Here is a 24088-nt window from a genome sequence, read left to right on the forward strand (position 1 = left end):
CAATGTGGATGTAGCTGCATTATTTTTAATTACCACCAGGGGGTGACTCGTGTGGTTGCAAAAATAAGACTAGAACTCTGTGGGGAAAAGGGTTCTTTTCTGCCTGGATCTTGATATGATCACAATAATGACTTTTATGACTTTTATGCTTTAAACATTAATTTAACTTAAATTTAACTTTAACTTTTATTTATTAGCAGGGATGGGCATTTACATCAAAAATAGAACTTCATATTTACTGGTCTCCTTTTGACGATTCGTTGACAACTGCCAACCCCAATCTTCTTTCACATGATTGTGCATAGTTGTAGTAGACTTGCACCATGCTAACTTTACCTTGTGTTTGCCCTGGTTCACATTGATGTTTTAGAACATTTTGACAGAGTTTCTAAGTAGTGATGGGATTTCCAGCTCTTTTCGGCTCCGAACCGCGCCTAGCATCCTGGAGCACTTCTGTTGTGTTTTGTACGTTTTTTGGAGTTTTTACGTGTTTTGGAGTTTGTACATGCTTTGTCTCTAGGTGCCACCGTAAATATACACAGCAAAATCTCCAGTGTTAAATTAACACTAGAGAGTGTCTATATGGGTCCACACCTCTGAGTGTAAAATACAACACTGTTGAGTGTTAAATTAACACTTTTGACAGTGTCATATGTTTAAAAGTAACCTAGTCAGTTTTGAAGATTAACAATGGCTAACACTGAGCAGTGCTGATTTTCTAACACTGGAAAATAACTCAAAATGTTAGAAATATTCCAGTGTTAGCAAACCAGCACTGCTCAGTGTTAGCCATTGTTAATCTTCAAAACTGACTAGGTTACTTTTAAACATATAACACTGTCAAAAGTGTTAATTTAACACTTTTCAGTGTTGTATTTAACACTCAGAGGTGTGGACCCATATAGACACTCTCTAGTGTTAATTTAACACTGGAGATTTTGCTTTTATTTATTCACTCCACATAAAATGTAACAAATAAATCATATAATACAAAAAACAACTATTCACATTTCAACTTTTAACTATTTAAATTTTCAGCTTTTTCCTTTTAAACAAATTTAAAGTGAAACAACACAAAACACTGCAAACCACAACACAATTAAATACAAATTAAAATATGAAAAAAAAGAAGATGCACATTCTCTGTCATATGGGCCTGCATGAATAAACTTTCTGAATCCTTTATCATCTGCAACTGAAAATAGTTGTGGATGATTACTACACCTTTCTAATGTGACGTTGTTGTCTCTTTCTCTCTCTCTCCCTCCTACTCTGTTCCTGTGCGAGTGTAACTACCGCCCCTCCCCCCTCTTCCCAGCACAAAGCACAAGGCTCCCGTGCGGAGTGAAGTGGGAAAAAAGTGCGAGAGAGAGGGTGAGAGAAAGAAAAAAAAACTTATGGCTAGTGATAAGGATCAAATGATCCGGCTCTAAGAGCCGTTTCTTTCGCGACTGAAACATCACTAGTTCTAATCCACTAACGCCACCTTCTGGTTGTAGAGGTGCATTGCAAATTGAATGGTAAATGGACTGATTCTTATATTGCGCTTTTCTGCTCTTCCAGAGGACTCAACGAGCTTTATACAACATGCTACGTTTTTAAGTGCTTTCTAGCTAACATTCAGCTCCACATTCATACAATTTAGGATTTAGCAACTTGCCCAAGGATATTCGACATGCAGACTGGGGCAGCCGGGGAGTGAACCACCAACCCTCCAGTCAGTAGATGACCTGCTCTACCTCCTGAGCTACAGCGACCCCATGTGCTGGTAAAAACAAAGGATTTTAATAACTAATAAGTGCTTTTGCTTTAGGTTTCTAGCTTTCATGTTTTACAGGGATGATCAATTGTGCTTTTTGTGCCTAGACAAGTCAACAGGTTTTTGTGAAAAAGGTCTGTTGGTCATGGCACAAATTCTTGTGGCAAAGTTCATCATATCTGAATAGGTTACAGATTTTAAATGCTGCCGTTAACACACATTTTCATTTGTTTTAAATGGGCAGCCAAGCAATTTCCATGGGCAAGAAGCATTAAAGAAAATATTAATTAACTGGCAAACAGAGCAATAATCTCTATACAGAACTCTCTATTTCATCTGAAATACATCATAGTTTTGTCTTTCTTGTTTTATTTCAAACTAATCTTTATTATAAGACCATAAGTGGTGCAAGTCTTCTTTATGCACGTCCAAGTAACTATATAGATATGCATGTGCTTTTCTAATGGAAAATACATTTGTGCTGCTATACTGGTGTGGTTATATTAATATATATAATATCCTGATAGTATACTGCACCTTCAGCTTCTTAGACATTTTATTGTGTTTTGAAATAAATCTGAACATTTAAGTGGCATTAATCATCAGGTTACCCTCAGTAACCTACACAGACCTAATGTTGTTTTAGAATTTACCACCAGTAATTAGAATATATCACTTAAAAAGGGCATTTGGGTTGTTGCTATGGCCCTTCAAACTGTGATTATCTTGTTTCCTTTATTTGCTCTTAAGTTGTAGCTAAGAGTAAATAAACTGCCTCCAGTCTGCCTGCAGTAAACTGATTTTGCCTGATAGATTTTAGAAAGAGAGAAAAAGAGCTCTGCGTCAGTGTATGTAACTCTCTGGTGACAAGGGCATAAAACTGTTTTTAGCACTCTGAACGTGAATGTGACCACAGCAGCCTTAATTCCCGTGAATAGAAACAAGTTTAAAACAACCAAAACTCAAACTGAGAAAGTAAACAGAAAGTACCTTGGACAGCAAGGTGACTATAATCACTGTAAGTGAGGATGGAGGATGATCAAGCATCTCTGAGGACACGCCCACTGAAGCAGCATTTTATTACTCTACTGTTTATTGTGTAGCTAATGGAGTGAAGGGAAAAAAATCAAGCATAGAGTAATTTCAGTAAAGTCATGAAGCTAAGGTTAGTTACTGACATGGCAGACCACAATGCTGGAATCCCTTCAGGACAAGACCTGTGGATAACTGTGGTGATAGCATTGCACAGATCTTTCTATCTGCTGTGACATATCTTAAAGTGATTTACCAATAACTGTCCAAATCCAAGTATCCAAAACCAGAAGAGATTTACCTAAGAAGACTGGAGGCTGTATTTAATCTTTAAGAAGTTCATTGAAGTAAAGAATTAAGGTTCTAAATAGTCTTACATTTCAAAACATCAAAAATGTGTTGTGCATTTGTTAATGTGGGATACTGAGTGAAGATTGATGAGAAAAATAAGGCAATATTTCCCTTTTGAATGTCTAAAAAGTGAGTGTAGGTATGAGCCTTTTACGACTTTTGGCTTTAAATGACTCAAGCAATATGAAGTTAATTTGGTTTTATTAATACTGGCTGTGGGATCTCGTAGAGTATAACATGCCATTGCTTTGTCTGTAGGAAAAAAAAACAAAATATGTAATTTTGTTCCAGTAATGTGGAAAATAACCGACCGGTATAAATGCTTTTTTTTTGTTCATACTGTAAACGCTTTGTATACCACAAAGGTCTGAGGTGTTTCATTGGTTCTTGAGGATTATTGAATTATGAAACACAAATGTCATGAACCTCACACTGTATGGAGTCAATTGAACTGATTATAGAGATCTGTAGAATTTTAGTACATAAAAAACTACATAAAAACCTGTGTGGCTTGGCCCTGCTACGAAACACTCACACCCACGCGTTCATAGCAGGGTTTTCTGTCAAGATAGCAGCATGTTAGACGTCATCACGTGCCATTGTAAGTCATGGTGTTTTTTGTGTGTGCATGAAGGCATTCTGGGGGTGTTTGTTACATACACATACACAAGATGATCCCTGCCATCATAGCCTGGCATGCAGGTTGACAATAACGCCGTCCTCAGGGAGATCTTTGACAGGAAGGTCGCTCAAGTGTTCCATGCTATGGTCGGTGTTCTCGCAGCTGCTTTGTGGTGACTCTGGGGGAGGCTGGTACAGGATACTGGCTACCAGGAAAAAGATGGTCCCCAAAACCTGAAACAGAGGAGGAATAAAGATGTGAAAGAGATCAAAATATGACAAATTTGCACAACTAATTCAAAGTTACTGACATACAGTCGGTCACTGGAATGTCAAAAAATTAGCTATAGCATAGTAAAGTGATATCATTTTAATTGAAGACGTTTAACAAAATATTACACTAATCACTAAAGAATTGTCTGCTATGCCTCCTCTGTGCCAATAAAATGAGTGGACAAAGCAAAAAATTAAGAATATTAATTAAACTAAAAAACAAACAAAAACAAAACTGAGAACACTGAAATGCTAATGTTGGTATAGTCAGAGGTTTATATACACTCATGGCTATGAATGTCAAGGAAAATTTGGCCTTTTAATGATTTCTTTAAACTGTTCTTTTTCTTTATTTAAGAGGATGATTCTGCAGCATACATATTTAAAGACTTTAAAAAACAGGAATTGGGTGGAATACATATACATAGATTCACTTATTAAATCACGCAGTAAGTGTTGCTTACAATGTATTTGAACTTGTCAAGGCCAATACCTATTAATATCCTGTTAGTGATTTTGATTGATTGAAAAATAGAAACTGTTATGAATAGTATTGCATGCAAAGTATGTTTGTTTTAAACTTAGCTACTTGGTTATCTTGGAAAATATTTAGTAACCCTATCTGGTTTTATATTTCATTTAAAAAAAAAAAACCACTATAAAAAGATAAACGGTTAAAAGACATTTGGGAGTGAAAAAAATCCGTCAAACAACCTGTTCGCCTATGAATCATTAATACCTTATAGAGGATTCCAGCTACTAGTGTGTACTGGCTCATGGCTGAATTGTGATAAAGGTAGCAGGATCCCTGCTCCCCACACTTATCCTGCCACATTAAGCAGGATAGGTCAATCACTGAGCCAAAGGCTATGGGTCCTGGAATACCACCTGCGAAAAGAAAAAAGAGACAAAATGGCAGAACATAAAGCATTTTGATTTTGCATGGGCATCTGTGTAAAAGTTAATCTAAATAAAGAATGCACTTGGCCTACCAAGTGTGCGCACTACAATCCACTGGATACCAAGTCCAAAGGATCTCTGACTGTCAGGTACACACCTATGGAGGGCAGGGTTAGCCAGACATATTAGAATCAGAAACAGAATACTTTATTAATCGCTAAGGAAATTATGTGGTTAGAGTTGCTTAGAGAGAATAATAACAGTAGCACACTGAACTAAACAAATAATACAATAATTTATTAATTATCAATTTTATTTATAGAGTGTCTCAAGGTGCTTAAATGTATTATTAAAAATGTATTGTTTATTTTATTCACCAATTCAAATTATACTAGAATTTTGTTAAAGATAGACAGTTTAAGAAATACTTTGAAGCTTAGAGCTCAAATGAATGACATTAATAAATGAAACAGAGTGTGATACATATTTAGTACATTCAGAGGTTTAAGTGTGGCCACCTACCTGAGTGTGGCAGTGAGTGCTGGGATGCTACAAAGGAAGGTGAAGCTGATAATGATGAAAAGCAAGGAGAGGAAGGCTGGCATGTGATGGCAAGAGCTGCCACACTTCCCTGCCAGAGCGAAGCCTTCCTCATCCCATGACACATTACCCACCACACAGCTACATCCAGAGTACACCTAGAGGCGAAAACATAAGCCAGATATAAATGTATAATGTATAACTACTGAAACACACTTCAGTCTCTACATACAGTGGGCTATATAGTTATTGAACACGTTGCCAGTTTTCTAAGTTAATTTCTAAACATAATATTGACATGAAATTCTCCCCAAATGTTGATAACAACCCAACCAAATTACACATGCAAGAAATCAAACCATATAGATGTCCATAAATTAATATATGTGTGTAATAATGAGAATGGACACAGTCCATGAACATGCTTACTACTATGTATTTAATACTTCATACATAAGCCTTTGTAGGTGATGATGGCTTTAAGACACACCCTGTATGGAGAAACTGGTCACATGCATTGCTCAGGTGTGATTTTGTAGTTTTCGTTAACTTTATCTGTATTGTTATTTTAAGGTTGGAACTGACTCTTAAAGAGCACATTGTGACATTGTTTCCCTTTGTGTGTCCCCTCTATGTTGTCTTGCAGGTCCCTGGTAGGAACTGGACAATCTTTGCTTCTATCAACACCCGGCCTGTCTTCTCTTTCTTTTTGGGATATCTTCTGATGTATTACTTTAGGTAAATAAAACCTTATATTTACTCTATCATTCAAACACCTATCTGACTGCTGATAGCACACAAACCAAGGTTAGGTAAAGTATAATGTTAAGGTTCTTTTTGTAGGCAGGTGGATATTGGTTAGGTTTAGGCACCAAAGTTACTTTGACTAGTTCAGAGAAAGATTGTGGTTTGAGTAAAAATATAACAAGTTGGAACCCTTTTAACTGTTGCATCACAGGAACACTAAAGAGCATCTTGTGCACATCTCTGGGACACCAGTGGATTTGACTAAACAGCAGAGAATTTTTATCATAAAAATCAGAATAATCATTTATAAATATATTATGAAGTATATAAAATCTTGTATCTATCCATGTAATCAGTATGCAGTTATTCTCTTTTAAGTCTCTTCGAAGATATGATATAATCCTAAACATTGTACATAATTTCATATTTGCAATATTTTTTTTGCATCTCTGTCAATAAAATGCACCTTTTGCACTGCAGTAAGTGGCTCTGCTGCAAAATTCAGCTTTTATTCTAAAATGTATCAATGAAAGTGAGCCACAGAGGATTGTGCATTTTTCTGCTCCTGAGTTTGAAATAATTGTAAAATAACTCAATATTTCAAAACAGTCAGATTGCATCATTTCTGCAAAAGAAAAGATTTTAGCTTATCAGACACATGTGTATCACAAAGCCATCCCCTGTAAAAGCTCAGGCTTTCTGCTATTTCCCAATCTGTCTAAAAAATATGGTGTAATTTCCCCTGTGAGCAAAGTGTGAGCGATACCTGTTTGCCCGTTGAGAGTTGGGTGTGGTTAATGGAGGTGCAGCCAGCATGGCAAGGGGAGTAATACATCACACCGTCTGCCCCACACACTGGGTTGTAGAGCTCTCTGACACAACTACAGCCTGCATTACAGCCCACATCTAAGGAAGAGCTGCAGTTAGGAGGGAGAGAAAGAAGGACAGAAATGAGAGGAAACAAATGAGGGGAGAGCGTGATAGAACTGATGAGGATACATCACTAGAGCTCAGTATTAGAATGAACCACTGATTACTGTTCCAGTGATTGATGCTCACAATAAACAAAGCAAGTTAAATTGCAAAGTTTTTCCTTACACCGAGCCAAAAGAGAAAGCCACAAAGTCTAAACGTTTTCTAAACTCTTGGTTTCAGATTGTTGTTCTACTTTTTGTTCTATGTAAGAGGATAAATGTCATATAAACAGCTCTGTCTGCAAGCACAGAAGACTTCCAATCTGCTGATCAAACATTCTGTCAAGGCCAGTGAGAAGAAAGCTCGCTTACAGGAGCAATGTGCCCATTGATAAATGGGTGTGTGGAGATTAAGTAAAAAGAAACTGTTAACTACAACTAGTGTTTCTGCATGTACTGAAGCCGCACACATGCCCAGGGTACATTAGTCTTGGCCTTGTGTCCATCTGCAGAGTACAATACATCCTAAGTGGTAAAGCACAAATCCCCAATCTAATTAACCCTATAAGTTCAGAGTCATCATTGGAGTTAACCTGAACCTAAGAACACTTTGCAATCAGAAAATGTAATTTTACTTTTGATTAAACTGTTCTCCTAAGTCTTGGCAATCAAGGGACAAAGAAGATAATCATTCTAATGTATCTGCCTGACATCCTTCTCATTCAGATCAGTGATTATAATGGTTGGACTTGGATTTTTTTAAAAAGGCCTATCAGAATGTCTGTGGACAATATCCCAATGCTTTGCAAAGGTATCTTACTTTCCTGGAACTAAAGCAATACTTATATTCACTGGGTGAGTAGGCAGCAAGTGCAAGAACATCTAAAATAATCTCTGATATGGCTGGATGGTGTGGCACTGAGAAACATTGTGGTAAAAGATATCCAAATGAAATATGATTGGATTTATATTTAATTCAATTTCAATTCAATTTTATTTATATAGTTGCAAATCATAGCAACAGTTGCCTCAAGGAAGGTGAATCCCTGCAAAAAAAGAGAGGAAACCCCATCAGACGACGCCCTAGGAGCAAGCACTCCATTAAGCAGGAAGGGAAAATCTCCCTTTTAACAGGAAGAAACCTCCAGCAGAAACAGGCTCAAGGAGGGGGAACCATCTGCCATGACTGGTTAGGGGTGGGAGGGGGAAGTTTTATGGATTTATCGTAACATTTAATATTATATTAAATGCTTTTGTTAATATTTAATAATTTAATATTTATTAAAAGCAGTAATACTATATAACAGCCTTTTATTTTAAGGTAGCAATTTTTGTTTCCTTCTTAAATCTAAAGGGTAGCTGGCTTATTCCACTGCACTGCAGCTCAACACAAACAAAGTCCCTGTTTACATTTACACTGATATAAAACTTTTCTGCTCATTTGAAGCTATAACATGACAGTGAACACAATTTACCACAGTGCACCAATACTTCAAGTGTGACTTAAAGTCCAAAGTAATTTCTGGCCAGATATAATTAATTTGGTATTTTCTGGCTTGTGTTCACATGACAGCAGTAAAGAGGAACCACGAGGGAGGAACTTCAGAGAAAACATTACCTAGCACAGAGACTGTGAGCTGAATGTAAAACTTACCTGGTCAGATCTGACAGACAGGTACATTAACCTCTTGTAGAATAAAACTAACAACAGTCAGAACCAATTTAACTTAAAGAAATCATAACTAAAATAACGAGTTCTATACACAGCTTACCTGTTTCTGAGGTACAGTTTACTTGGGCTGTCATACACATTTTTGTACAGGTCCAGTTGCTGTTTAGTCTTCAGACCAGACTGGTAAGGCACTGTGACACCAGCCATGGGCACATTGGGGCAGTGGATGACAAAGATGAAGATGGCGAGCAGACTGACCATGGCACACATCATGCAGAAGCGGATGATACCTCGACACCGCAGGTTCAACTTCTTTACAATGTAGCCACCCAAGAAGGTGCCCCCACCTCCTGCTGGTACCACCATATATCCTGAGAGAAAAAGAATAAAAGCATAACGGATCAATGTTGTTGATATATGAAAGAGTCCCATCTGTCCAAAAGAGGAGCAAGACCTCCAGACTTAAAGAGGCATAAAATGATCCCAAACCATGAACCATGTAATATTTATGTCATCTGTAGTTTTTTGGGGGTATCAGGGAGAAATGTGATCATGTTGTGCTGCTCGTTGTGGAGGAAAACTGATTGATGATAAGCATTGACAGCCCGGGATTAGTAAAGAGGTAGTGAGGGCAGCTATGAAGAGGATGAGTGGAAAGGCAGCCTGTGGAGGTATGCAGATATGAAGGAGAGAAAGCAGTGGACTTTTTTATTAGATTGTTTAACGCAATACTGGAGAGTGACAGGATGCCAGAAAAGTGAAGAAGAAGTGTGCGAGTACCAGTTTTCAGGAACAATGTGCAGAGCAGGTGATGTGCAAAACTGCAGTAATGCTGATGATGATCAATGAATAGCAGTAAGCAGCAGTAAACAGATTCATTTAAATGTCTGGGGTCAACCAACCAAAGCAACAAACAGTGGAAAAGAGAAGTGAAAAGGAAAGAGCAAGCAGCGTGGAGTAGGTGGAGATGAGTATCAGGGTGGATTTGTGACTGAGGATAGCAGCAAAATAGTGAAACGGTGGCACTGACAAAAGGGTGTGCAGACTGTGATCAGCTGACCTGTGCTGCAATTTCCATAGTCAGGGGTCTACGTGGATTTAGTCAACTGAATTCAACTAGAGCTAAAGAGATCTTTCACTAGCTTTGTGGCCGATTTCCAGATATTACAAAAAGGGAGAAATGGTAAGTGAATCAAATCAGCATCATCAATTGATGTCTTCTAACCTTGATGTCAGCCAGCGACAACACCCTAGATCAGGGGTGTCGAACTCCAGGCCTCGAGGGCCGGTGTCCTGCAGGTTTTAGATCTCACCCTGGGTCAACACACCTGAATCACATAATTAGTTCATTACCAGGCTTCTGGAGAACTTCAACACATGTTGAGGAAGTAATTTAGCCATTTAAATCAGCTGTGTTGGATCAAGGACACATCTAAAACCTGCAGGACACTGGCCCTCGAGGCCTGGAGTTCGACACCTGTGCCCTAGATGCAACCAGTCCACCACAGTGCATCACTGTAAACTTTGGCAGTAATTAGTTTGTCTGGTATTTTCATGCACCTTTGAATAACACAAAATCATATACATCAATTTGGTTTGTACGACCTTTCAGAATTGTTTTTTTTCTACCTGGGAGATACAACAACTATACAGTTATCTCCAAGACACATTATGTGACAAACTACACAAAAACTATTGATGTGTTTGGTGACATTTGTTAGGCTGTTTGGATGCTGGAACGCCCTTCTGGATCATTCTGACCTACTTTAAACCCTGACAATACAGTTGACTTGAATGTTGGAAAGCTACCAATGCTGACACAGGTTTACTAGGTAATTAATAACTAGTTGGCTAACTGCCCTGTACTATAGACAGTAAGTGTTCTACATTTTGACCTGTGAATCATACACCGTGAGTATCATACCATTTTATATTACGTGATTAATATTCTGAATCACATTCTGCAGTAATTTAAAAGTAGAATGAAAAATATGCAGCTTTTATATTCAGATATGAGTTTGCCAAGAAAGATACTCAAAGTAATTACAAATGGCTTATTAAATTATGAGATTAAATCTAGAATTAATAGCTGACCTTGTTTACTAAATTCAGTATTTTACTTTGTGAGAAACTTGCAGTTATAGTTTCAGCAGAGGTGCTAATGTTAGCTAACATTTCCCAAAGGTAAGATTGGATTTGATCGCCAAAACCAAACGATCCCTCCATGATATCATTCTATCATTCTACAGCAGGTGACAGTAGTTTTCCCTTTATTGTCAAATTGCTCTTTAGCCTAGCATATTACATTCAGTAGAACAGTATTGTTCCTTGTTTCTCTTTAACATTGTTACTAGCATAAACTACTATCTGACCTATATGATATTTTGGATTTTTTTGTATTCATTTTGTATTCATGTAGAGGTTGTGCTGCATTTGTTGACCTTCTAGACTATGATTATCTAGTATCCTCTCTTACTAGCAGTTTATACATAAACTGCTAGTAAGAAATCACCAGCATAGGAGGCACTAAGGGAACGGTCTATGATTGAACAAAAGCACCTAAAATTTCAAATTTTCACAAAAAAATAGATCCTCTCTTTTAGATCAGTGTTATTTCACAAGCTGTTGTGAAGATTTTCTAAGGTTCAATAAATAAAGTAATAAAATGAGTTAAATGCATAGCGAAAGTTGCCCATGTGATGGGCCTCTTTACTTTTCACTCACCAAACCATGTGGCAGCCTCTGATGCACTGAGACTGAACTGTGATTCCAAGAACTTTGGACCAAAAGTGGACATGCCAGCAATGAGGGTGGCCTCAGTAGCCCCAGCCAAGCACAGGAACAGGAAGGTGGGATTTTTTAGGAGAAGCAGCACAGATCTGGAAATACACAGTAAGAGAGAGAGGGTGAGAGTCAGGGGGCATCGATGTGTGAAGCCACTGTGACTGAACAAACCTGAGCTTCCTTTTTCATTAATGCACCCTGCTCTAATCGCAAGATGTTCTTAATATAGAGCAGATACACACTGCTGTAAATCCAAAGACATATAATCAAGTTACATAACGTATCATGTAACTCTCTGTAATCTCCACAGAGACAGAGTAATAGATGCGATCACAGTAAGCTCATAGTATATATGGTTGTGAAATGGAAAGGAGCAATACTGTCACTCATTTGTGCTGTTCTGCATTCATAGCTGCCTGTCGTTGCTTTAGGATGACAGTAAACTTATTAACATTAAGGTTTTCTGTGACATTTTAGAGGTGAATTTGCATGGTGAACTAATCCTTGCATAAGCCACACTGATAAACCTGAGCTACATAATGCCAATGAGAAACAGCAGTAAAACCAGTACCAATGGTAAGAGAGCCCACATGTGGTTTGAGATGTCTGTCTCCCAGAACAGCAACATGGGGCTTAGGTTGAAAGCACTGCAGGCTTCATTAAAAGTAATAATTGCTACATGTAACAAACTAAAAACTAAAACTAATTAATCTGTATTCTCTAAAGAAAACAATATGTTTCTGATTTATCTAACGCATGGTTCTTTTGTTAAGCCAACTAGCCACTTTTCATGTAAAGAAACAAGGAGATGCAAACAATAGTTTGCATTGGAAAAAAGTGGAGGCTCTTTGCAGCAACAAAACAGATTTTACATTAATCCTTTTAACAGTCTAGTTATTAGTTTTTAGCCATTTAGAACCACCATTCCCAAATGGGATTTGTTTGTTTATCAGGATGATTAAGCTAGAGGTTATGGATGCATTTGCAATATTCTTTTTTCTGTACCAGGGGTCGCTTAGAAATTATTAATCTTAGTGCTGATCAGTACATTCCTAAGTGAAACAAACTAATCAAGATACAGATATCCTTCGGGATCCTGCTTCTTAATCACAGCACTGTGAGGACAGAGGTTTTAGCCTTAGTAGAGGTTTGTAATAGTGAACAGTTATTTATTTAAGTGGTTAGTATATTTGGGCGTCATCAGTGTAAAAGTGGGAAGCTGTAATACAGAAGTGGACCCAGAGGTAAAGCATGTCACAGGTCAGTGAAGCAGTGTTAGAAGAATAGTTACCAATGGTGATGGAAACGTACAGCTCAGGGTAGTACTAAAAATACCAATACATTACTCCGGATGATGAGGCAAGTGAGATCTTGTGGTTAAATGCATCAAATGCAGCAGTGAGATCCAGTAATATGCATGCAGCAGATTCATCAGCATGAAAAATGGCAATGGAAATTATTCATACAGCATTTTTCATTACACATAAACTCAATGTGCTCAACATAAAAGATAAAAAACAAAACAATGAAGCAAACTGTACAAAGTAATAAAATGCAATTTAAAATAGAAACTAGACGAGGTCGTGAAAGCATTTATTTCTTGAAGCTCTCTACCTTGGCATGTCTTTAACTGATTTGCCAAACTGAGGGTCTGAGGCAGTGGTGTGGCTTCCATCCTTAAGCTGGTGGGCCTCAGACACACGCATGGTCACATACTCCTGAGAGCCTGCAGGAAGACACAGAAAAGTAAGAGTGAGGCTGTTTCGAAAATATATGGTATTTTACATACCAGAGTACCACCTAATGTATTAGTCAGTGTTTTTTTTAATGCCCTCGCTGTTATAAAGAAGACTGGCCATGGCCTTTGCTGGCACCTGGTAGTTGCCGTGGGTAGCCCAGGATGGGAAATGCCACCAGCAGAGCGGCTGCTCCTCCTGCTAAAAAGCCAATCCACCAAGCCCCAACCCAGTGAGGGTTCTCTGGCGTCATCTCAGGCCTGGAACATCACGCACATATGATTAAACACATTTATAGAATCAGAATCAGAATATTGTATTGATACCCGATAAATTATGTGCTCACAGTTGCTCCAAGACAGTAAGAATAGTACCTGACTAAACTAAATTAAATAATACAATATATTACAAAGTTACAAAATATAACAAAATAGCTCTAATATATACAAACAGCTAAAATATAACATTCCCAGTATATAACACTAATTAAATATATATGGTTGAAACTGAGATGCCTCTCTTATCAAACTGTAAAACGTTTCTTATTTTCTCTGTAGAGGATCTGCAATAAAGGTGTGCAACTGCTGCAGTGCGCACTTGTGCATTAGCTGGAGGAGTTGTATGAGAGATATGCACAGGCAGGAATGAACCACTTGACCTTTAAAGAGGCAGATCTCTAAAGCATCTTGTAATGAGACAGTATTGTTCTATTGTGTATATTTTTATTCTACATTCTCCCATTGTCTATTTCATATCACAATATTTGACTCTATTCCACATTCTGCATGTCAGCTTTTGTTTATTCCCAGTTTAGTAATCTGTAATTGGTTTTAGTGCATTGCATTCTAGTCAGTGGTTTTCTAAATCATTATTTTGGCCATTTTAGCCTTTATTTATGTATTGGAAATGACAGTAAGGTAACTAGGTGAGAGGATAAGGGGCACTCTCCCTAGTCTTGCCCTGTAGACTAGAACCCAGGCCCTTGCAGGCCTTACCTATGTGAGGTAAGCCATAGCAGTGCCCCGACTCAGTTCTATTCTATTATACTGATCTCATTTCTTTTTGAGTCAGTTATCCTTGTCCATGGTACCAACCAAAGCAGACTCACGTTAGATGGATCTCAGTGTACATGTTGAGGAAGTAACCACCCAGCAGGTAACCGGCTGCTGGACCCACAATGGCTGCTGTGTAGAAGATCCCTAAGGGGAGGGGGGGAAGACCATAGACACAGAGCAAGGGTGTGTCAGTACAATGACTCCAGCGTCTACCTCCTGTTTCCTACTTACTCTTCCTGTCCTACAGGTTAAAAGGGCCATTGTTCTTTATATGGGCTCTGCATCTAGAAAATTTCCTGTTGTGTTTGTGTGTTTTCATAAAAGCAATGTGCTCTGCTGTTATTTGAAAGAGAATGATAGCTAAATGCTGAAAAGGGGTCATGACAGGAGCCTAGAGGGTCAAATTTACAAGACTTGCAGTAGATGGCATCAGACAATGACAGTGCTCAATATGTACATTTGAGGCACATTAGCTGCGTTTACCAAACAAGCCCTTTTATCTATATCCAGTTCCTTCTTAATAGAGATTATACTGGATGGTTGCTGGTAATAAAATTATTCTGTGGAAGAGGGACAGAGACTGATAAAAGAAGGTAGACAGCTGGTGAAAGAAGTCGTGCTGTAACCGTGAGAGTATATATCTGTTCATGCACCTGCATTAGCATGTGATGCTCAAACAAAAGTCTACATTTACATTGAGCTAAACAACAGATATATTTGAGCCTGCACCTGCAAAAGAATTATTGCTAAAAGACACAGCTGGGATTGTGTTCAGTGCCTGCTGTTTGCATATGCATTCTCACTATTCTATTTAATCAAAGCTCTGTCAAAATAATTAATCTTCAGAGAGAGTTATCACTGTCCAGCTGACAAAATGAGCCAAGCAGCACATGAATCAGCACAACTATGGCCTTAAACCTTGTATCATTTAAAAAATGCGGGAATTTAACAAAGAGTCATCAGTTTAACAAAGATGATGGAAGATCAACATAGAGCTGCACAACTGATGGAACATATATCATTGTGATTTGATGTTTAATCAGTTGATTCATTTATGAAAAAAACTAAACAACAACCAATCAGTTAATAAGCTAATAAATTATTCAAATAATTTTTCAGAGAGAGTAGTGGTTTGAATTTTTATAAATTCTCAAATTTTGATGGTTTAATATATCTATTAAATAATCAATTTATTATCACAATTTCAGTCCCATATTTCTAAAATGACCAAGTCTCTCTAGAAAAACGTCTTGGCACTCATCTTGGCATGAACTCGCATGTCGTCGTCCCCCCCACCCCCCACAGATAGGAATAAGCACCTGTCTAAATGAATAAGCTGGCCACTGAAATATAAAATGTAGGTATGGTACATTACATTTTAGTTTCTGGTAAGCTACTACTGCTACTACTACTTTACTATTGTAATTAATAGTTATCCCCACTTCCTAACAGTTGAAGCTATTATTTAACTGATGAATGACTTTCTGGGGTAATCCCAGGAATGCTGCATCTTTACTATTTTTTCAGGGACTATAATGTCAAATGCTTGGCATGAGATGAGAGAGGTGACAACAGTATGTTTTTTTTTTAATTTTTTGGCATAAATTATCATCAATCATAAATAAATGAATAGGGTTATAGTAAATAATCAACTGCAAACAAAACAGATAAAGAAGAACAGTCTGCTTGCTGCCATTTCTGGTGACTGTTACTAGTAGGACTCACCTATATAAACTGGTGCATAGTTGGAGTTGACATTCTCATCCAGGTATGTGACCCCTAATGTGTAGAGAGGCGTAGCGCCCATACCATGCAAAAACTGGCCAAGCATGAACACAAAGCGATAGCTGGACAGTCCTCCTGCCTCTTTGTTCTGACACGGGCTGGTACGGTTAGTAGAGCACATTCCTGTTTGCTCGGGTAAACTGACCTGGTAGGGAGGTGTAGTAAAGTGAGGCAAGGCAAACATCAGAGAACCCAGTGCCATGATAAGTACTCCCCATCCCAGCCAACGGGGCTTGTGACCTGTACCGCCGAAGTAACTGACAAAGGCCAGGCAGACGCATGCAGCAATGTCATAGGAACTGGCGATGAGGCCAGCCTGGTAGCTGCGCAGATCAAAGCGTCGCTCGATTGAGGTGATCACTGTGTTAATGAAGCCATTGATTATCATCCCCTGGAGGAAAGAGGCCACACAAAGGAAGAACAACACCCACCGAGGAGTGTTGAAAACTTGGATGCTTTTGGGGGTCAGAGCTCCCCAGCCACACAACTGATCTGTGTTAGTAGAGATTAACTTTAGCCCAATCTCTGCATTAGGTCTTGTTTCCCCCCCATATATTGGCCCAGGGAGTGCCGACGCCCCGGTGAAAATGAGTGGCTCATTAGTAATGGGACTGTCAGGGTTTCTGAGACCAGAGCCTATGGGGCTGCCTGTCTGGGAATCCACAGGACTAGGGGTGTCCAAAGAGGGGCCTCTGCTGAGAGGACAATCCTGCAGGTCCAGGAGCTCCTGTTTGGAGCTAAAAGAGGCGTCGGCATTTAGCAAGACGGGCATCGCCCCTCTGAGGGGCACTGTGAGGATCCTGTGAAGTGGATTCTATGAACTGAGGCAATAAATCAATTACCTCAACAACAAAAAAAGGAAATTTGAAGTAATAAAGGGTCAAGAAGATATTGTGGTAAGGCCAGGTTCTTCTTGGAAATTATCTATTCTTGCTTTGTAGTTTGCACCTCATGTGTCCACGGCTCTTCGTGTGCTCCTTTTTATTTGCACAAGGTTGCATATGGTGTAAAGATGGCTTTGTTACTGTGATGAGTAATAGCATCCTGAGGAGAGAAAAGAAAAATTAGATAGATTAAATAAAGAAACAACCAACTTTTGTAAAGATTTAATGCATAAAGAAGTCATCATTAGAATTTATGTACAGGCCACAGACACTGTGACCTAGACCGATGCTTCATATTTTACCAAATGTATAAAAACACATACATACATATCTCTACATGGGCATTAAATAATTCCTGGCATTACCACCGCATTGTTTAAAGAACAGTTTTGCCTTTTAACATTATGCTGGTACAAAGACTCCTCTAACTGTGAGTCGATTGAAGCATTAGTATCAAGCATTGCACCCAATCTCAGAGTCTTACACATACAGGGAACTCATAAAACCTCAAAGTGCACACTGCTAATGAACCATAAGCATTGTTACTTTGCTCTAGTAATCACAAATAGAGCTTTCATAATCACCATCATGAAAATACTGTGCAGGTCTATTTGTTGCATAACAACAACACAACAACACAAGTGTGTATTTGATCCATTATTGCAATCTGAAAGCTCATTTTAACTGATGTAATGTATTTATTTATATTACTTTCTTTCATTGTGAAGTACAATGTGGAACACTAGAAACTCAATGTCCACTTGTCACAACACAAAACAAGCAGCCTTACTGACCTTCAGGGGGTCATATTTGACAGTGACAGTGATAGAGCTTAATTGGATGCATAAACAAAACAGAAGAGATTTACTGAGAAATAAGAAAAGGCGCAGCACAATAAAACAGTTTGGTCGACATATTAAATACATGCAGTACAAGCAAAGTTCTTGTTAGTTTTCCCACTCAAAGCTTGGACTCCAAGATTTACCCATCGTACGTTTTGGAGTGGCAGCTTAGAAACATCTGAACAGTGAGTTTAACTGAATGCAGGAATAGCTTCTGAGCATGATCTGATGATGCTAACCTCTGAATGTTGGTTTAGTAGCACATCAACAAGTTTACTCCACCTTTCTAAGTTGTCATTATTGTGTCACTTTTATGTATCGTCAGCCTTAACAAGTGAAAGATGAAAAGCCATTTTGTTCAAGTTGTGAAAAGATTTATAGAAAGAGAACTCTTTAAATCTAAATTTGATTGAGCAATAAAAACACACTCAATATCCTTGCCAACTCCTCAGATGATGACTGGTAAAACCAAAAGCCTCCTCGTTATGTAGTGACTGTACTTACCACTGTACCAGCGCTATGGAAAAGGAAAACGTGTTTCCCTGATCTCAACCAAGAATGAAGAATTATGTTGCAATGTTCAAAAACACCTTGTTCATAAACTTCTACATACAGTTATGTAACTGTGCTAAAAATGTAAAAGAGAGCACTTCCCTCTATGCCAATACTGTAAAAATCTCTAAAATACTCGCTAAAAATCTTTTAAAAAAACCCCAAAACATTTCTATTGCCAACACCTTTTAATCACCTTTTAATCTTTAAAATATTTACAACGTATCACACACAAAGCAGTTAAAATATAAATTAAATTAAATTATAAATAGAATCAGTTTACCCTCCTACCTCTATTCCTTCATATAACAGCCAACAGGACTGCTAACAGTTGTTAATCTGGGAAAATGAAAACATTTGACAGAGATGGAATAAGAGCGGCAAATAAAGATGAACAGTTACAGAGAGGTATATCCATGCTAGGTCCTAAGCCCATTTCTCAAAGCCTCTTATAACTGAAGGACTACATCAGCAAATTCCTACACAACAACCCCCGCCCCACATGATTGGAGTCCTGCAGGCAGCCTGCAGGGAGGAAAGGAGGGAAGTGTCACCAGCCCACATAGTCCACCTTTGAATTACTGCTCACCAATGAGCAGCAAAATTGTGAGCAAGGAGAAATATAGAAACAGTCATTTCAAATGTGGCTATAAATAATATTTGAATGTTGGTTAACAAGTTTTTGTGTTTTTTATATAGTTTTTCTTTATTTTAACAAGTGCACAAAGCTATTATTCACTTTATGTCTATGTAGGTTCTCAGTCATCCAGGTCATGGTAATCTAAGGAGCTTCCAAAGAAAAGTGACTGGACTTGTTTATGCTTCTTGAAGACAGTTCACCTTTCATCCGAGCTTCTTCAGTTCTAAGACTGAATGGTGGAGAGACCCAGGTTTTTAAGACCTATTGGAGCTTAAAAACGAATACCTTATCTGAATCTGAGGCAGAGGTGCTGTGCTGCCTCAGCTGCTACCAGGCAATTTGTCTTATTTCAGCCACGAAACATTCTGATAAACTCCCCATCACAGAATAGTTTACAGTTTTGTTTTGTTTTTTAATTTTATCACAATACAACTTAGTTGCGAGTGGGCGTTAAGGCGTCTGGGAAGGGATCTCAAAACTGGATTATAGATGGCAGAGAGTTGGTGTCGTAAACCCCCGCCTCTGTTCAAAGATGGTCACTCACAGTGGACATAGATGGCTTCTTTCACTCCTCTTTCAAACCATCTGTCCTCTCTGTCCAAAATATGAACATTGGCATCCTCGAAAGAGTGTCCTTTATCCTTAAGATGCATCGATGCCATCTGACCTCAGGAATTCGCATGATAAGGTGGGGCCAGGTTTCACAATGAACACACCCGAAACTCTGGCTGATTGGGACCCACACCCCGTTTCACACCTTGGCTCAGGCGATTAGAGGATCATCAGGGGGTCCTTTTGTTCCTCTGTGGGGGGTTACTCCCACTAGGTTTATATCTGGGACTCTCCACCATTTGACCTTAGAACTGAAGAAGCTTCTCGGATGAGAGGTGAAACGTCTTCAAGTAACTTAAAGAAGTCCAGACACTTTTCTTTGCAAACTCCTTTGACAACATGCCTTGATGCAGAACATGAAAGGGTCCTGGCAAGCAAATCAACACAAAATGAATGGTACCAACCACACTGCTGCGAGCTGTTGTCTGTTCAGCTGATCGCCCATGAAAAGAACAAGTATAAGGTTTTGGAGGGAAGCCAGAGCGTAAAACCTTATTATGCCCAAATGAAACTCGGGCTTATTTCCCCATTGAGGTGGGGCTGAATTCCTCATAAGCAGAAGAATTTGAGGTTTTAGACTGTGAGTTTTAACTTTGATGTCTAAATTATCATCAGTGTTGAACTGTGCTATCAGAATGCTGTGATGCTGTGTTTAAGTTTTTTTGTTTGTGTTTAAGTTTTTTTGTTTGTGTGTTTAGGCTTAGGGTTTAGATTGGGGATATCACCAATTATGACTTAATTCCTCAGGATCAATATGCACCAGATTGCCAATACCTCTGTAAGACAGGGGTATGAACTTGCATGTGTTTATTTAGACTGTACATTATTTTTCATTTATTTATTTATTTACATTTGGGGTTTTTTTTTTTTCAGATTTTGAAAATGCTATAAAAATGGTGGCCATGCTTTAATCTAACTTGGGGAGGGCAATTCATTTTCCCAAAGGGGTCACATGAGGAACTAGGACTATTGAGGAGGGCTGCACCAATAAGCGTATAAACAGATAAAATTAATATTGAGCAAAACTGAGTTCAGCTTGTGGCCACTTAGGAAAATCAATTGCCCAGCCCTGATCTAATTCAAACCTTACACCTAACCCAACACGTTATTCCCACGATCCAATGGTTGTTAAGAGGTTAAAAGCTATCAGGAGAGGAAAGGAGGTGGGCCACTATCAGGTGATGATGAGACGACCAGAGGTGGGAGTGTTTTGAAAGTTGAACCAGGCCACACTGTTAACAATGCACTTACAGTGAGGTAACACTTTCCTGTCTCACTGTTTGTTTGTCTGAAGCCAGAAATGGAATAGTTCTCAATGGATAATTTTTTTCTCATGTAATTTCGATCCAATTCTCCATCACGCCTTTTCATTTCTGTTTTCAAAGCAAGATCAGAGTGGGGAGCTGCAATATTAATAACCAACAAGCTCTGCCTTACCTAATGGGTCCTTTATCTTCACAGTAGAAACTTATTTATTTTGGAATGGGAAGACTTTCCTCCTCTGTGATACACAAAGGCTTTTGAAGTATCAAGAGGAAGTCTCTCATGTGGTTATTATAACAGACTTAGATGAAGCCTAAACTGTCAATCTCACACAGAAACACCACCGGTGTTTGTATACACTGTTGTAATATCTCACTACAAAAGAAACAATAGAAACTTTAGCAGGTCGTTGCTCTGGTAAAACTGGAAGCAGAGAACAAACTGTGAGACTCACTGTGTCAGCTTTGAGAATAAGTAACCCTGTTTGAACCCACTGATGATGTAATTCCAGGAACTGCTCTTTGAATCTTAAAGTGGAAAAGCATTGAGTTACAGCAAATTGAGCTACAGCAGCACTGTGCGTTTGGCCTTGTTGAACTTTTGCATGTCAGGCTAATGTTACATCTTTTGTGGGCGATAACAACCCAAGAATTCTTGGTTTTGTTCTTCTATAAATAGCAGAGACAAATAGTCAGCTTGAAATTCAATCAAGTCTGAACTTGAAATTGTGAGTCCTTTTGCAATTTTTCAGTTTTTTGGTTGTTGTTGTTTTTTTTGTTTTTTTTTTAAAGAAAAACAGAGGTATTGGAAGCTCTTGTTTTTTGCTTATTGCTTCTTTGATGTGAACAAGACTTAAAGTGATACAACCATGAATGGCAACTTCAAGGTTTGAAAACATGAGGTAACATTTTAAAAATTATTTTTAATCCTTTTCCAGCTTAGCCAATATCCTATCTTGCAGGTCCGTTGCTCTTGCACTCAACACCTTCAACGCACCAGTTGAAGATATTGAGAAATCCTACCAATGGCTGCACAAAGTTACAGAGGTACTGATCATGGTAGGACAGGAACAAGCTCTAAGCACAAGATCAGTAGAGGCTGGGGACTATCACACCAGGCAAGACCCCAGGTGTAGGCTGTGCAAAGAAGCTCCTGAGACAATCCAGCACATAACAGCAGGCCAGGGCATACATGGAACACCATAACCAAGTCGCTTTCAAAATATAGAGGAACATCTGTGCTGGGTATAACCTGGAAAGCTGAGGTCAAAATCAGATAAACCCGCTAGGGTGGTGGAGCTAACAAAACTAAGATCCCATGGACTTCCAGATACAGATAACTAACTGGTGATAGTAGTGGTGGACAAGCAAAGGTGATAGCAACATAAAGAAGAAGGAACACGAGAAGCTGGACAATTATTAAGGGCTGAGAGAGGAACTCAAGGCAGGACCTTATCTATTGCTGCTCCTAATCTCTGGAACAATCTGCCCCATCACATTAGAGAGGCCCCTTCAGTGTCCACTTTTAAAACCCATTTTTACTCCTTGGCACATGACACAGTATGACCCTGATTTTATTGTTTTAATCTAAAATCAGGGTCATATCTGATTTTAGAGTATTAACATGCTGATGGCATTGTATCTGACACATGTAAGTCAGTAAGATGGACATAAACCAAGTATAGCCTTAAAAATGAGAATATAATAGTAGTTATGTCTCAAACGTAACAAAGCAGAACACCCAACCTGATCATACAATATACCGTAGTGAGTAAGAGCTTTAAAATTTGTAATAAATCTCAGTGCTTCATGATAGACAGAATCCAGCATACATGTGTAAGCATATTAATCACATTACTACAATTAAGCAAGTGGAAACAAAAAATCATTTTCTTTATTCAAAGGTAAGACAGGACTTTATTCTAAAGTAAGTATCCAGTTTCAATTTAAAGTTTTTCACCAGTTGCTAAATGTGAGACAATTCTAATTTGTGAGTACGAGTTTTATCGTTGACTGTTCTACAAGGCCTTTGGCAATCAGGAAACAGAGAAAGTAGTCTTTGTAACTGAAAAGTATCAAAAGCTGTTTACAGGTCATGTATGTCTTTGCTTATTGTTGTATCTATTCTGTTGATATATATGTTAATCATTTCTTTGTACAATATTCAGTACTTACCAGCAAGGGATATCAACCTCTTCACGGCTGGTTTGGTACAGGCAGAATAGTGGAGGTGCACAAGTGTAACTGAGAACAGCGAAACTTACTGCATGCCATTCATGTGATTCTGGGGCACTGCTATTGGACATGCTGGCTCATTGTCACTGCCACTCAGTTACATGAGTTACATGTTAACACTGTTAAAAGGCACACTCCACATATTTTTTTCTGCAAACATATATAAATTGAATGATTTGAAACTTGTATCATGAAAAGAGTAATTCTGATTACATTCAAACTGGCATATTGAATAAAGTGCCCCCCCCCCCCCCCCCCCCCCCATTCATGAGTTCTTATATTTTTGGGATATTTATCACACTAACACGGTTAAAATTGTCAAACTAATTTTGTTATTAGATAGATAATTGTTTGTTCATTTAGTTAAACTTAAAGTGTTGGTTAAAGTTTATTTATTTATTAGATAGATTCGATATTAGAAAGATAACATATAAAGTCTAGCTTTTAAATTATGATTTCACGTATTAGGCGAAAAAGAAAAATTATCAGACCCTGCCTGGCCTTAGCCCAGCCTTGGCGGAAAATCCCATTTGCTCCAGATCTCTGACCTCAGGTAAATGCTATTGCTGTCACTTCTTGGTAAGGGAAGGTTTGTTATAAAACTTTGGGCTGAAAGTTTTTTGACCGCTGTGTATTGGTGTTTTCAAAGCAGACACTACTACCAAACCTGAAGGTACTCATAAGCACACTCTAGACAATACTTCTTATTGACTCTAATTGAAAAGATAAACTTCATGTTTTACTTAGTATGAGCATCTAAGACCTCATTGAGAGGTTACTGAGGCCGCAGAAAAAGGAAACCACCGTCCATTTTCCCATTTTCTCAATTTTTGGTCTTAATATTTCCATTGAAAATTAAACAGACTGCAGAGTCTATCTATTTAACTGAGAT

The 24088-nt window shown here is 38.3% G+C and overlaps 1 protein-coding gene across 2 annotated transcripts in view; it reads right to left on the reverse strand.

Annotated features, from left to right (window-relative positions):
• Nucleotides 1-868: 868 nt before the first annotated feature.
• Nucleotides 869-24088, reverse strand: part of slco4a1 (solute carrier organic anion transporter family, member 4A1) — a 28679-nt gene continuing 5459 nt past the window's right edge. Inside the window, exons 1-12 of one of the 2 annotated variants that reach the window (XM_086277725.1) lie at nt 18739-18882; nt 16110-17213; nt 14438-14528; nt 13468-13589; nt 13208-13319; nt 11534-11688; nt 8910-9180; nt 6990-7140; nt 5459-5634; nt 5029-5093; nt 4776-4924; nt 869-3997 (exon numbers count right to left, since the gene is read on the reverse strand). In XM_086277725.1, coding sequence (XP_086133851.1) covers nt 3827-3997; nt 4776-4924; nt 5029-5093; nt 5459-5634; nt 6990-7140; nt 8910-9180; nt 11534-11688; nt 13208-13319; nt 13468-13589; nt 14438-14528; nt 16110-16941 — 2295 coding nt within the window. In that variant the 5' untranslated portion in view covers nt 16942-17213; nt 18739-18882 and the 3' untranslated portion in view covers nt 869-3826. Of the gene's footprint in view, nt 3998-4775; nt 4925-5028; nt 5094-5458; nt 5635-6989; nt 7141-8909; nt 9181-11533; nt 11689-13207; nt 13320-13467; nt 13590-14437; nt 14529-16109; nt 17214-18738; nt 18883-24088 lie in introns of those variants that run through there. The other variant, XM_086277726.1, reaches the window with a different exon arrangement.

The sequence above is a fragment of the Aulonocara sp. 'chitande type north' Nkhata Bay genome, linkage group LG20 (assembly GCF_057382095.1).
Source record: "Aulonocara sp. 'chitande type north' Nkhata Bay isolate Kocher_YH1m ecotype deep benthic linkage group LG20, A_spYH_male_GT1.1, whole genome shotgun sequence".
Classification (NCBI taxonomy): Eukaryota; Metazoa; Chordata; class Actinopteri; order Cichliformes; family Cichlidae; genus Aulonocara; species Aulonocara sp. 'chitande type north' Nkhata Bay.